Below are 13807 nucleotides of genomic sequence, written 5' to 3' on the forward strand. Positions count from 1 at the left end.
GGAAAATCAAGGAAGTCTAAAGCCATGTTATACGCCCACATTTTAATTTGGTCGTTAAAAGAGGCCACAATAATCCATGTATCTTTTCAAATTGTTATGGGTTCTCTATTTCATTGAAACGATTTCCAATCAGCTCCTCCACAGGTATGTCCCTTCTTTATGACACGTCTTTGCCAACCGCGTTATATGGCAATAAACAAACGCTGGTCACCCTTTAACCGATGACATAATTTAATATGACCATAATCCAGTCCAAGTTCAAATAAAATCTGTACATGTGATACGTATTAAACCGGATTTTTCCTTTAGAATAACATGAAACAATCACTGGTTTACTATACATCAACACGATCCTATGATAAGCCACGTCTGGTCGTTATCAAGCAGAAATGACATTTTTGTAAACTCGAATAAGAGAGCAGAATTTTTTATTAACCTAAGGAGATATAAGAGAACCTAATCTGCCTATTAATGTAGTCAAAGTCTGATTTTCAAAAAATTATTTAGTTTGTGGTTTTATAAATGTATTTATCATATTGTTTTCCATTTAAGTTGACTGTCTTTATTTCACAAGAATAAGATGCCAAAAATACTTTTATTCCATTCAGTAGCTTTGCTTTTGGTATTAAATATTTAGTTACATGATGTAACCCATGTCTGATTTCCATTACGCTATTCAATTGGGATTTTATATAAATGTATTTTATTCATAACTTTTTTTCTTTTTTTTTTGGGGGGGGGGATTTATATTTCTCTGTTATATGAAAGGCTCTAGTCTTGAAGAACATATACTTAAATGTACACCTCGTTATAGCCCTCATAAACCCAATTAAGCTCACTACCAACACGCCCTCTACATTTAGTAGTCAGTGTGTGCAAAAGCAGCAATATGACGGTGTGTAAATTTTAATCCTGTTAAAACGGTGTGTGCAAGATATTTGTCCAAATATAAAAAAAATGTTTCACGGTACGACATGCGCGAATATCGAAAGGAACCAAGATCTTTGGAGTATAAACATATATTTTACGTTTCATGCAAACCGGATAAAAATTGAGGGTCCACAATCTTGGTATTACATACTTTTACACTATTTGCGTACTAGGAGCAGTCATTTTGTCACGAAATTGGGGTGTAACGGTGACATATTTTTCCTTTCTTGTTTTTAAGATCGGATAAAAATTGCAACCTCTAGAGGGTCTACAAGCTAAAAACGTGATTTTTCGTAAAATCAGGGGCCATAATCCAGGATGTTACGGTCCGGTAGGCGCGAATATCGACAGGAACCAAGATCTTTGGGATACAAACATATATTTTAAGTTTCGTCAAATTTAGATCAAAATTGTGACCTCTAGAGAGTCCACAAACTTGGTATAACATTACACTATTTGCGTACAAGGAGCGGCTATTTTGTCAGGCAGTTTCGGTCCGATTTTCACGAAATTTGAACTCAACCGTCATTAGGGTGTAACGGTGACATATTTATTTTAAACGTATTTTAAAAACGGATAAATTTGTGATTTTTCGTACAATCAGGGGTCAAAATCCAGGAAATTACACTTCGATATGCGCGAATATCGAAAGAAACCAAGATCCTTGGGATATAGACATATATTTTAAGTTTCATCAAAATCGGATCAAAATTGTGACCTCCACAGTGTCCACAACCTTGATATTACATACTTTAACACTATTTGGGTAGAAGGAGCGACCATTTTGTCCGGCAGTTTCGGTCCGATTTTCACGAAATTTGAACTCAAGTATGATTTTGGTGTAACGGTCATATATTTTAACTTAGAAAAAAGTCTGACCTCTAGAGGGTCCACATCCTTGGTATTACATGGCACTGTTCGCGTACAAGGAACGGCCATTTTGTCCGGCAGTTTCGGTCCAATTTTCACGAAATTCGAACTCAGTCGTCATTATTTAAACGATTTTTGGAATCAAAATGGTGACCTCCACAGTGTCCACAACCTTGATATTACATAATTTAACACTATTTGGGTAGAAGGAGCGACCTCTAGGGGGACCACAAGCTAAAAACGCGATTTTTCGTACAATCAGGGGGCATACTCAAGGAATTTACGGTCCGATATGCGAGAATATCGAACGGAACCGCGATCTGTTAGTTATAAATATACATTTCAAGTTTCATCTAAATCGGATAAAAATTGTGACTAGAGTGTCCACAAGCTAATACGTGATTTTTCGTACAATCAGGGGCCATAATCCAGGAAGTTACGGCCCGATATGCGCGAATATCGAAAGGAACCGAGATCTTTGGGTTATAGATATACATTTCAAATTTCATCTAAAAACGTGATTTTTCGTACAATGTCAATCAGGGGCCATAATCCAATATCGAAAGGAGCCGAGATCGATTGGGGATAAACCTATATTTCAATTTTTTCTCAGAATCGGATAAGAATTGTAACCTGTAGAATGTCGACAAACACATTGTGGACGGGCGGACAGACGGACGTACGGAAGTAAGGACAGGGGCGACGACAAATATGAAAATGTAAGCATATAAGATTGTTAGTATATTATATCCCTGTTTTAATTAATGGGATGAAACATCCCTTTATATAGGAGTGAATGGAAATGTTAGTTTGGGATGAAACAGCCGGGGTGAAACGGTTTTGGTATGTTCCCCTTACAATCCGCACATCCTCAATCAGGACATATATAGAGAATCTCCTACGAGTCTTTTTTTATATCAAAAAATATCAACACAAGTCGATAATGTAAACACTACGCTTAGCTTAGTTTTTTTTTACTTTATCGACAGAGTTGATATTTTTTTTTATATCAAAAACGACGAGTAGGAGATTTTATTTATTACCCAACCCTTTCTTACATGCACAAATAAATCAATATGATTCTTTAGACTAGATTTTACTACATGTAAAACGATATGGAAGTTATCACACAAGCGATATCTACTGTAGTATGTTTTATTGGGTGATCTATCTATCACACATTTAGTCTTTTTAAGTACATGTAGTTTATTCTGGGCAGCAATATTCTTCTCTGTCGGCCAGTGTAAGCTATAGTTATTCCCTGTCGGAATTAGGCCGCTCTGTCAAAATTTCAATTATCCATAATTTTGTATGAAATTGTTTTACATTTTGGATTAGGTATGTGGAATATGCATATCCATAACATATCTTTCCTTAATAGATCTACTGGGCGCTTTTGACAAAAAAAACCCACTCTTGTCGCAGTTGTCGGTTCTTAGGACCCCTAAAGCTGTATAAATAAATGAAGAATGAGGACATAGCATATGTTTATGTAGAACTGACAAATAAATTGATGAGGATAATATTATGACAATATTGTAAACAATAATAATCCCATTGGGATATATATATTTCTCCATGGTTAATCCCGAGAGGCGTTCCTAGCGAAGACTCCTTCTCGTCTTTCTATTTTATACGCCAAATGTGAAGAAAATCCATTATAACTGTATCACATTAACAAGTTTTTTGTAAAAGGCGGAAGCGGAATAATTCTGGAACGAAAGGTGGGGGAGTGATGAAAATGCGCAACGGAAAATTTAGAAAAAATCTGTCAAAAACTACAACCTTTGTGGCGTTAATGAGAAATCGTGATGACAGGACGACAAAGTTAATTGGAGAAAGCGGACTCATGGTGCCTATGATTCATGCCAAGTTTGAAATTGAATTCTTCAAATATTCTATTTTCGCGTCAACATTTCTCTCTCTCCCATTTCGTGAAATACTGGCATAGTGTATATTTTCTAACTTAAAAAATCCTGATTCATTTGAGAAAATACAATTCTAATTTTTCTTAACTGTGTTTCAGATTTTTTTTTTAAATGTTTATTGTTGTTCTTTATACTATAGGGATAATTCTCTTTTATGGAATAAACTATAATCTTTAGTTTATCATAACCAAATTTCAACTCTTCTGACTAAACGGCATATCATAAGATAAAACAATATCCTATATGTTAACACTAAACTTTTCAATTTAAAATTGATCTAGTGTAGTTGGAAAACACAGTTTCAAAACATTGCCCAAAGTGAAAAGTTTATGACCTCCTTTCCCTTACACCGGAGTTAACATATAAATACAGCACAACTAATTATTTTGAATGCTAAAAGTCTTTTATTATTAACATGTAAATATATACAATACACCAATAATGCCATTACAAAATCAACAAAGCAAAACAAAATCGAAACAAAATTCATATAAAAAAAAACACAAAAAATGTAAATACATTTATTACCACATGTATCAATTCAATAAATCATTATTGAATGCTGTCATTTAGTAACATGCACCATTTCACCAGACAAAAAAGGTTATTGACACATTATTTAGACACAAATGCTGTAATTTAGTCATTGAATAAATAGGAATGGAAGTAGTAAATTGTCTACGTGGACAATCAATAAGTTGTCAGATAGTTTACACTAATAAACTGTCAATGCTCAATCATTCCAAGAATTGTTTCTATTTTAATTAATTGTAGGCACTGCTATATAGAGTTTCAGTCACGGAGTGCTGGTATGTGGGGGGGGGGGGGGAATATGCCCGGCGGCGACACTTCTTGGGGGGGGGGGCAGAAATATCCATTTTGTAAGAATATTTTTAATAAAAAACATAGAATTTTAAAAGTTTTTTCATCATAAAAAATCAACTGAGCGCAGGCACTGAACAAAGCAGTTACAGTATGGTGGGGGGGGGGGGTCACTGACACTTTCGCCCTGGGGCGCTACATGGGCTTGTGATATCCCTGCTGGTAGGGTACCGGTATCAATTTATTTGGTCGAATTGTATTCATTGCTATATAGTTCAAGATCTGGTGAATACAAAGGTAAGAATTTCAGTCATAGAGTGCTGGTAGGGTACCGGTATCGACTTATTTGGTCGAGATATTTATTCAGTAATGTCTCGCTGGTATTACTTAAAGGGGCATTATGGAAGATTAGATAAAGAGCTATAATAGTCACAAAATAGATAATGAAAACAGAATATGCTGAAAATTTCAGCCAATTGGCTTAACTCTGAACCGAGATATTATCGATTCAGTTTAGGTTATCTTCGATCGTCATTACTAACGTTGGTACGATAATATCCATTTTTACGTTAAATTATCCATCACAAAATGTATTCAAATCCACTAAATATCGTAGGCTAACGATGGCATCGAGAGTTGATTATGATCTGGATAGGTTAATTAATGTCTAATTAATAATTTAGATAACATTTCCAGCCTAAAGAAAGACCTGCAATAGGCATATTTAGCTCTTGCATAATGTATGTTTAAGATGAGTTGTATAATTGTTATTAATAGACTATATACTATATTTAACCATTTTATTTGAAATCAAGGAGTACTATCTATTCTGCTAAGATGATTTCTATTAATGACTGATATTACGTCAAAATGAGCCTTGCCACTGTATTTGACAATTTTATTTTAAAGATTTTTAAATATAACAGATTACATTTAAATGGCCAACAATTGATATTCTAAATATTCTAATTATAATAAAACTATTAAGCAGTGGTGTAGTACCACCTTCCTTTATTCGAGACAGGTAACTGCTTCCATCACTACATCCATGTTTGCAATCCTCTAATGTGGGTCTAGTGATTTTTTTTTTATTTCCACCCATAAAAGAAATATGAAATGACTAATCAACTATTTTAATTCTTTTGGCTTTAACTGGGGTAATCTTAACCTTTAAACTCTGAGGTATTGTGTCTTTGCTGCACCATCATATTACATACTTATAAAAGAAACTGATCAAAATATATACAGCAGTGTATCTGAAAGGAGGTTGCAAAGCAGCATTTTGTACCTCATACAAAAGGTGTTGCATTAATTTGTTTTAGAACTAAACCACTGCTTACAAGTATAAGGTCTATGTTATGGTTGAATTTTTTTTAGTGGGTACAGACTTCGCATGATTTTTGGCAATGACGTAACATATATGCAGCATTCTCAATACAGGCTCCCCCTTTAGCCCACACGGCACATAGCAGTTGTTCATCTCGACAACCTGAAAGAATATATCATCAACATCATTACGATCATCACACAGGCCATGTTGAAGGGCAAAACGGCGTACAAAATATAGCTGGCTTGACAGAAGGCGTACAATTTCTGATTGCTTGATTTGTATTTTTGTGATCAAGCAATTAGAGGTGAATGTATTTAAGAGTCCTTATAAGATAATCCTTAACAATATCTGTGTGTGTATCGAAACGTAGCATGTTAATAAATTCAGAAGTAGTATATCCATATAAGTGTTTTTAATTTTTTTAAGAGTCTGTGAAAATTGACCGAAATAGTAATCTTGCACGAAAATGGTGGGACACGAGGTGCTGAAAAATATATTGCAATATATATTATATGTAGTATATAATAAATTTTTCTCTTATAGCTGTAACGTAATTTGGTCGTCGTGTAATAATTCCTATTGCTGGTAATAATAATGTAATAATTCCTGTTGCTGGTAATAATAATGTAATAATTCCTGTTGCTGGTAATAATTGCTTGATGGTAATAATTGTTGGTAAAAATAATGATATAATTGATGGTAATAATTGATGTATACTAACCATTACAGTTTTTACATGAGTATTTACAATAAATGAGATTATATCTGGGATTGGTCTCACAGTAACCAAACTTGGCCCAGCCAGCACACTCCTGATTCTTATCAAAACAATCAACTGAAACAAAAACATTAATAAAGATAATAATAGGGATTAGATCACCGCTTTGTGTAGATAGAAAAACTGAAGTTTACTATGTACCAAGCGATAAAATGATTAAAATGAATCTAGGCAGGACAATTTGGCTAGACAGCACCTTTATTGTTTAAAGCCCCCACATGAAATTCAAGTGCTAAATTGGTAATGTCTATGGGTGCCCAACAAGAGTTTTCTTTCAAGGCAAGAAAACATGGATTTACTGATTCCAACTAAAGGATGAAGGGGGGGGGGGGTAAAGATAGCAGATGATTCTATACTGTATTTGTAAGTCATAAAAAGCATTTTTACTGATGGGTGCGTTTTAAATCAAATTTGACTATATGACCTTAGACAACTCTGTACGGCGATCATGTTGACGACGCAATGTTGCAGAAGGCCAATCACAATTTTACTTTTTACTTTTAAAGTGTTGAAAAGTGTTCTTTAGATAGACTTGATACCACCCGGACAATGATGTTCATGAAAAGAATGAGTTATTGTTCAGACAATTACAAGAAATATATGTGAATTTTATATAGGCCTAGCCATAGCTGAAAGGTGCATTTTGCGAGAGCAAAATTTTTTTTCTGGCTTCAAACGTTATACATGTGTATAAAACGGAAATTTTAAATATATTCATTTGTCATTATCTACTTTTGAACTATTATAGCAAAAATGACCAACTCTTTCTCTAAATCTGGCATTATGCCTCTTTAGGTTAGGATTGGTCACTATTAATCAGTTCAGATCCAGAAGGTGAGACGACTTTTTGATATGTATTTTCTAGAAGTATATATTGTCCGTTTACTCTGCAATATTCGACAGTTAATTTACGTTCAAATATTTTTTTTTAATTTGGTTGATTTGACCTATTGTTTAAATTGTTCGCTAGAAAAAGAAGAAAATGATCTGATTGCGTGCTACAACTGAGTTTTGAAATTGTTTGATCTGGTGTTTTATTTAAATCTACAGATGTCCATGGGGGCGGGTTTAACCCAAAGACAATCTTGGAAACTTGTCCGACTCTGAACTGTGCTCTATGTGCACTTGGGTTAGATCAATCTGACTGTTGAGTGACCTAGTACTCTTTTGTTTATTCCTTTGTGACCAGAAGTTCGTGTCAAAATGGCAAGATGTCGTTGAAAAAATAAGTACACAGGATTCTAATCATTTCTTACGATAATATTTCATTCTAAAGTGATTAGTTATACCAGCCTATACAACTTCAATAAAAATTGATATCTAATACATCGTTCCTTAATCTCTATATTTACTCCATTGGGAGCAATAGAAATGGAATTTGTCAAAAAAAATAAGTTATGGATAATGGCCGAAGACTGTCCATATGTAAATAGAAAGAACAACTTTGTATTTTCTTTGTATTTACATAATGGACAGTCTGAGGCTATTATCGAACTTAAAACATAGCACCATAGAGATACCAATAATGGATAGTTTTCTAAAAGAACAAGCCACAAAATAATGGATACATTCTTAAAACAACATGCACATGCCCATGAAGGCATGTGACAAAACACTCCAATCATACAATGCAAGCATACATAGACAGTCCAAAATATTCGACATGGAGACATGTTTATAACACAGTCGAAAACAATTATTAATAATGAGAATATATGTGATAAGCATTTGGATACTCATTACATTTGGTAATGTACTCGATATGGATGATAATAGCCGTAAAAATTGTGATGTTCTTGATATGGGGGATAATAGCCGTTAACGTTGTGATGGAAAGGCTGCTCACGAAAATGATTTAGATATTGATAATATTTTTAGTACTGTGATTAATATGGAGGGTACTAGCAGTCCAAATTTTGTTATGAAATTTAATATATACTCTGATGTAAGTGACAGGACACAGGATCAAAGGCACAAACCAATTCACGAAATTCGAACTCAACTGTCATTATGGTGTAACGGTGATATATTTGAACGGTTTTAAAAAATCGGATAAAAATTGTGATCTGTATAGGTTCCACGGGCTCAAAACGTGGGGTTTTTTTGTTCAATCAGGGGCCATAATCCAGGAAGTTACAGTCCGAAATACGCCAATATCGCAAAGAATCGAGATATTTGGGTTATCAACACACATGTTCAGTTTCATCAAAATGGGCTAAAAATTGTGACCTCTAGTGTGTACAACCAGGGGCCATAATCCATGAAGTTACGGTCACATACAAGCCAATATCGAAAGGAACCGAGATATTTTGGATATATACCTATATTTCAAATTATGTTCTGTAGAGTGTCACAAAGAAGGTGTGAAAATGTGGGCATATAAAAACGTATTATCGATCTAGTCTGCCGAACGTACTATTAAACGGGCAAGTGACATATAACGGACGGATTCAAGTGGAATTCTTTATGTAGACAAACACGTGAAATCAACATTCGGTCATGTGACATTTCGGTAACTAAGAGGTTTTTAAACTAATTTCATGTACTGTAATTTAATTATCCCAAAATACATGTTCATTTTTCAGATAAGTGTCTATTATTGGTAAATCTGTCCATTATTTTCAATAAATAATGGACAGTTTTATAAATAATAGATGATTGATTAAGAAAAGCGTAAATTTTCCTATATACTGGATAAAAACATTAAAGGGTGCATGACGTCATATCTATGTTTTAAATAACGTTAAATTGGATTTTTATACGTCCACATTCACATGCATCCCATTACAGGTTAGAGTTATATGCTTTTCCAAATCTATTGAAATTCAGCTAGTGCCGAAATTTTAATTATCCAACATGTTTATCATATGTAGAATACGCAAATTGTAGCAAGATTGATTGAAGCTGAATCCAAATTAGTTTTTAATTCAGCTTCTGATCAAATTTGAAATAAAGTCACTGAATTCTCAAAGTATATCGGTAAATGCAACATGTGAAAAGAACAACGACTCGAAAGATTAAACTTTTGAGATCAGATACTTATGAATCAAACGTGACCTTAAAGATATTAACCCAAATGCAATAGACCAGTTCTCGCTCGTGTGCTGAAGTTCGGTTCGTGTGTTTTCGTATTATAATTGCATCAATTCTGAAAGTTGACACTCATGGCATAGTGCCATTGGATCTATAAGGGCTATATCTCTTCTAAACAAACTAAAGCTCGGAGTATTATATACTCACCACTTGGTTTAAGTTTATCATCGGAGTCGTCACCATCACCGCCACCAGTACAAACTTTACACGATTTCTTACAGTGTGATTTCATCCATTCTGGGTTAATATCACAATGTCCACTTTCAGCCCAGATTTTACATTCAACGTCATTGTGTTCATTTTTACAAGTACCTGAAACATAAAATATACTAAAATATAGGTCAAAATAAAGTACTGAATTCGAGTTGATCTACCAGTTCGAAAAGCACAAAAAATAGTTCACCCGTTCAGTGACAGGTCCTGGTGGGAGCCCTAAGGGCACGGTTCCCTTTGAATGACAGTATAAGAAATGTATTTATTATTCTATTTCTATGAAACGTTTAATTTTTTGCTTTTTGTTGGTTAAGGTGATGTAGCTAATGAAATTTAATGTTATATTCGGGTCCAGGTAAGGTAAGCCCCACCAATGACTCCCTGAGTTTTCTAAATTTTCTCGGCGGAGGACCCCTCTAACCAAATATCCTGCGTCTGGCACATCATCTGTGTACACATTGATGTGACATGCATGTTATATAGAACCATTGGTACTTGGATTGGAAGTCGATGACGTGTAGGTGACGCCCCTCGTGCGATATCATTATATTACTTAAAATACAGATGTGACGTCATCCTTTGATGTTGGCGTACCATTATTTCCAATAATGTACGGGCAACTTGCCAATCGTACATTATCTATACTAGATGAAATATTAGACTCGCGTGACGTATTTCATTGAAAAGCACGTGCTGGATAGTGTCTGTATTTTAAGTTGTTTAATGGCCTCGAGCTATATTGAAACAACACTCGGCTTATCAGTATATAACTTAATGTCTCGCTCTCGACCATTAAACCATACTTAATGTCTCGCACTCGTCCATTAAACTACAAATAATGTACAGTAAATAATTATACATATTCTTTTAAACTGCGTTTCTTCATTCAATGAGTTCTACTGGAGATAATTGGCCATAATTGGATTCGAGTACCTGTGTTCACACATAATAATCTTAATGTTAGTTTTAATTTCGCAGGCGAAGTAAGGCGTTTTTAGGTTTTAGACTTGTGGTCACAAGAAAAACGCCTTTATGCGAAGTAACCATGTAACGAACCATTGAATAAAAAATACCATAGTGTTCTGTCTATGAGGCACTAAATCCCATTCCATTTAATCTCCCTTTATGTTTCAATTAGTGATACGACAAACTCTATAGATTAAATGTTCAGGTTCCCACTATAATGATTCGTGCTACGAGTGAAATCGTGGTTTTAATCGTGGAGTAATCGTGATGATCCTATCAGGTGTTATCATATATTGAGGTCAGTTATAGCAATCGTGTTGGTCGTATCGAAACGTATCCGAACGTATCTGCATGTAATATATCGTGGACTCAATAGGGCCAATCCTATGGTAACGCATTGCACGGCAGTGGGAACTTAGTATTAGAAAGATTAAGCAGACGTCTGCTACTAGGGCTGGCCTAAAAGTTCTAAGCTTATCTCATCTTTGAAAGACCTGTATAAAGTCCATGGTTTCCTTTTATTTTTCTACATAGTCCCCTTTGAGGTTTACACACTTTTGCAAAATGTATTACAGGGCCTGGATGTCGGTCATTACTAAGAAAATGGCGACAGTTAGTTACTACTACTACTAGTACTACCTGGTGCTTTAACGTCTGCTTCTGGAAACAAGTGGAAGACTGACTAGGCCAAATCAGTTCGAATCCACAGTCATAGATCGCTGACATGGCAATCACCAATTTATGAATAGGATCATTTGTCTTGGTGGGATAGGGCGCATTTAGTGAGCATTCCCCGTCGCTTAGATTTGATAGCTTCACGCAGCTGTCTCAGTAGGTCGGCATAATATCTTCCATTGATATTCTGCTCTTTTTCAAGAGAGTCATTTACCAAAATACCATTGGAATCCCAAATTACTAAATCCATCACTTTTCCAGCAGAAGGAACTAACTTGACTTTTAGGGGGCTGGCGACTCTGGGTGCTTACATACTTTAGACTGGATTTTGGATTCTGGTTGAAATTGATGAATCCAGGTCTCATTCATGGTTACAAATCTCGCCAAAAAATACCCGGTCCTGCTTTAAAACGGCGCGGATTGTCACGGGACGTCAGAGATCCACAGTCAAGGGCTTTGACAAGCATCTTGCAGAAACTTTTGTCATTCCTAACTCGTTGGCGATAATGTGCTGGACCCTCTCATGATAGATGCCCACAACACTGGCAATATCGAGTGGTCAATCGTCGATCAGCCATCACTATGTCATGAACCCGGGCAATGTTTTCTGGAATAGTTGCTGCTGATAGCCTTCCAGGATGCGGGTCATCGTCAAGCTCTCTCTCTGTCACGCTTAAATTCCACAGCCAACCTTTTTACAGTGGAAAAGGAAGGGACATCATCCCTTAAAGTGGAGACCATGATGGATTGAATCTTTGTTGGGGTAGTCCTTTCAGTTGTAGGTACTTGATGTCTGTTCAAAAGCCCATTAGTCCATTTCTGGTGATTTCAATGGGTAGGTTCACAAGATGGCCTGATACGAAGACAACAACAACACTACAGATGCAGTTCTTATGTCTACGACTCATTCAATGATTGTACTTAATTGATGGAGACAGAGTGTGTATCAACCCAACTGATCTATCCTTTTTCAGACTCAGAACTTTTCAGTTCGCTAATTATTGTCTTATGTCGACAGAACAACACAATAAGGACTAGATCTCCGCCACTGGCTGTATCTATATTATAGACTAAATATTTGAAATAAAGATAGATTGTTATCCCACAAAAAAATTAACATATAAAATCCAAATGCAATTGACAATTTTATTATTAGCACTTACATGTAGATAGGTAAAGATACCATGCCCCATTCATTACGCCCGTTACAATTTATAGCTAACAGCAGCATTCGTTTGTACCTGAATTTTAGAAGCCGAGGGCTAGTCACCAGCACAGTGAGTTATATACTTTAAATGTACAACAAAATTTGAAATAAAAGAGTGCAGAAACCTTTTACGCCTATAATTGTGTAGTAATGGGAAGTTTTCGTAATCAGTGGTTTTCATACTGACAATGTATAAATTGTGATTAGTCTAAATATTGTATATCACATATGCATAGACCTATAGGTATTAGGATAAAACTTTTACAATATTGATTTGATTGAATTTTAATGTATAATTCATGTCTAGACCGAAATATAAAACCATTTCACATTTATTAAATTCTGGATATCCGTTATTTACAACCCCTGAAGTCCATGTATTTATCTGTCGGATTCCATTCAATTCAGTTTTACGGTGATGGATTGGATTCAGGAATTGTTTAATATCCAGATCTTCCGTGGACAATTCCCGGTTGACTTGATGAATTCATCATACTGTCAAGACGATTGGCGCTATATTTTCAAGCTTGCATTTATATAAGGCACGTCAATACGTCGAGAAGCAACAATACAACAATCAACATAAACTTAAAAGCGCATAAGAAGTTTATCTGAAGTATTTATTTGCACGATGTAAATTCTGTGTTTATTGATTAATAATCACAAACCTATTCATCCTAATTTTTATATTTAAGACATTAAGTTTGTAGGTTAAACTGATACCGGTAAATGTCACCACAACCCAGGTCACCGACTTCAGTAGTTTCTTACATGAATGGAAATGAGGCTTAGTGCTGCATGTATGGGGGGTGGGTGGATGGCCGAATGGTTAGCACGTGTGCGCTGTATCATAAGGTCTGTCATTAAGTCAACTGGCGTGGTTTCGATTCTCCGGTTGTACGTGACAAGGAGTAGGGTCGCCTGTCCAACCCCGTGGGTTTTCTCTGGGTCCTCCGGTTTCCTACCACAGCTAAAGACCCTTACGCGCTTTGAAT

The 13807-nt window shown here is 35.3% G+C and overlaps 1 protein-coding gene across 2 annotated transcripts in view; it reads right to left on the reverse strand.

The window, feature by feature from the left end:
- Positions 1 to 4122: 4122 nt before the first annotated feature.
- Positions 4123 to 13807, reverse strand: part of LOC126826701 (zinc metalloproteinase nas-15) — a 43614-nt gene continuing 33929 nt past the window's right edge. For both annotated transcript variants that reach the window (XM_056098283.1, XM_050555718.2), the window contains 3 exons: positions 9899 to 10063; positions 6602 to 6715; positions 4123 to 6039 (listed from right to left, as the gene is read on the reverse strand). In XM_056098283.1, coding sequence (XP_055954258.1) covers positions 5924 to 6039; positions 6602 to 6715; positions 9899 to 10063 — 395 coding nt within the window. In that variant the 3' untranslated portion in view covers positions 4123 to 5923. The remainder of the gene's footprint in view (positions 6040 to 6601; positions 6716 to 9898; positions 10064 to 13807) is intronic.

The sequence above is a fragment of the Patella vulgata genome, chromosome 1 (genome assembly GCF_932274485.2).
Source record: "Patella vulgata chromosome 1, xgPatVulg1.2, whole genome shotgun sequence".
Lineage (NCBI taxonomy): Eukaryota > Metazoa > Mollusca > Gastropoda > Patellidae > Patella > Patella vulgata.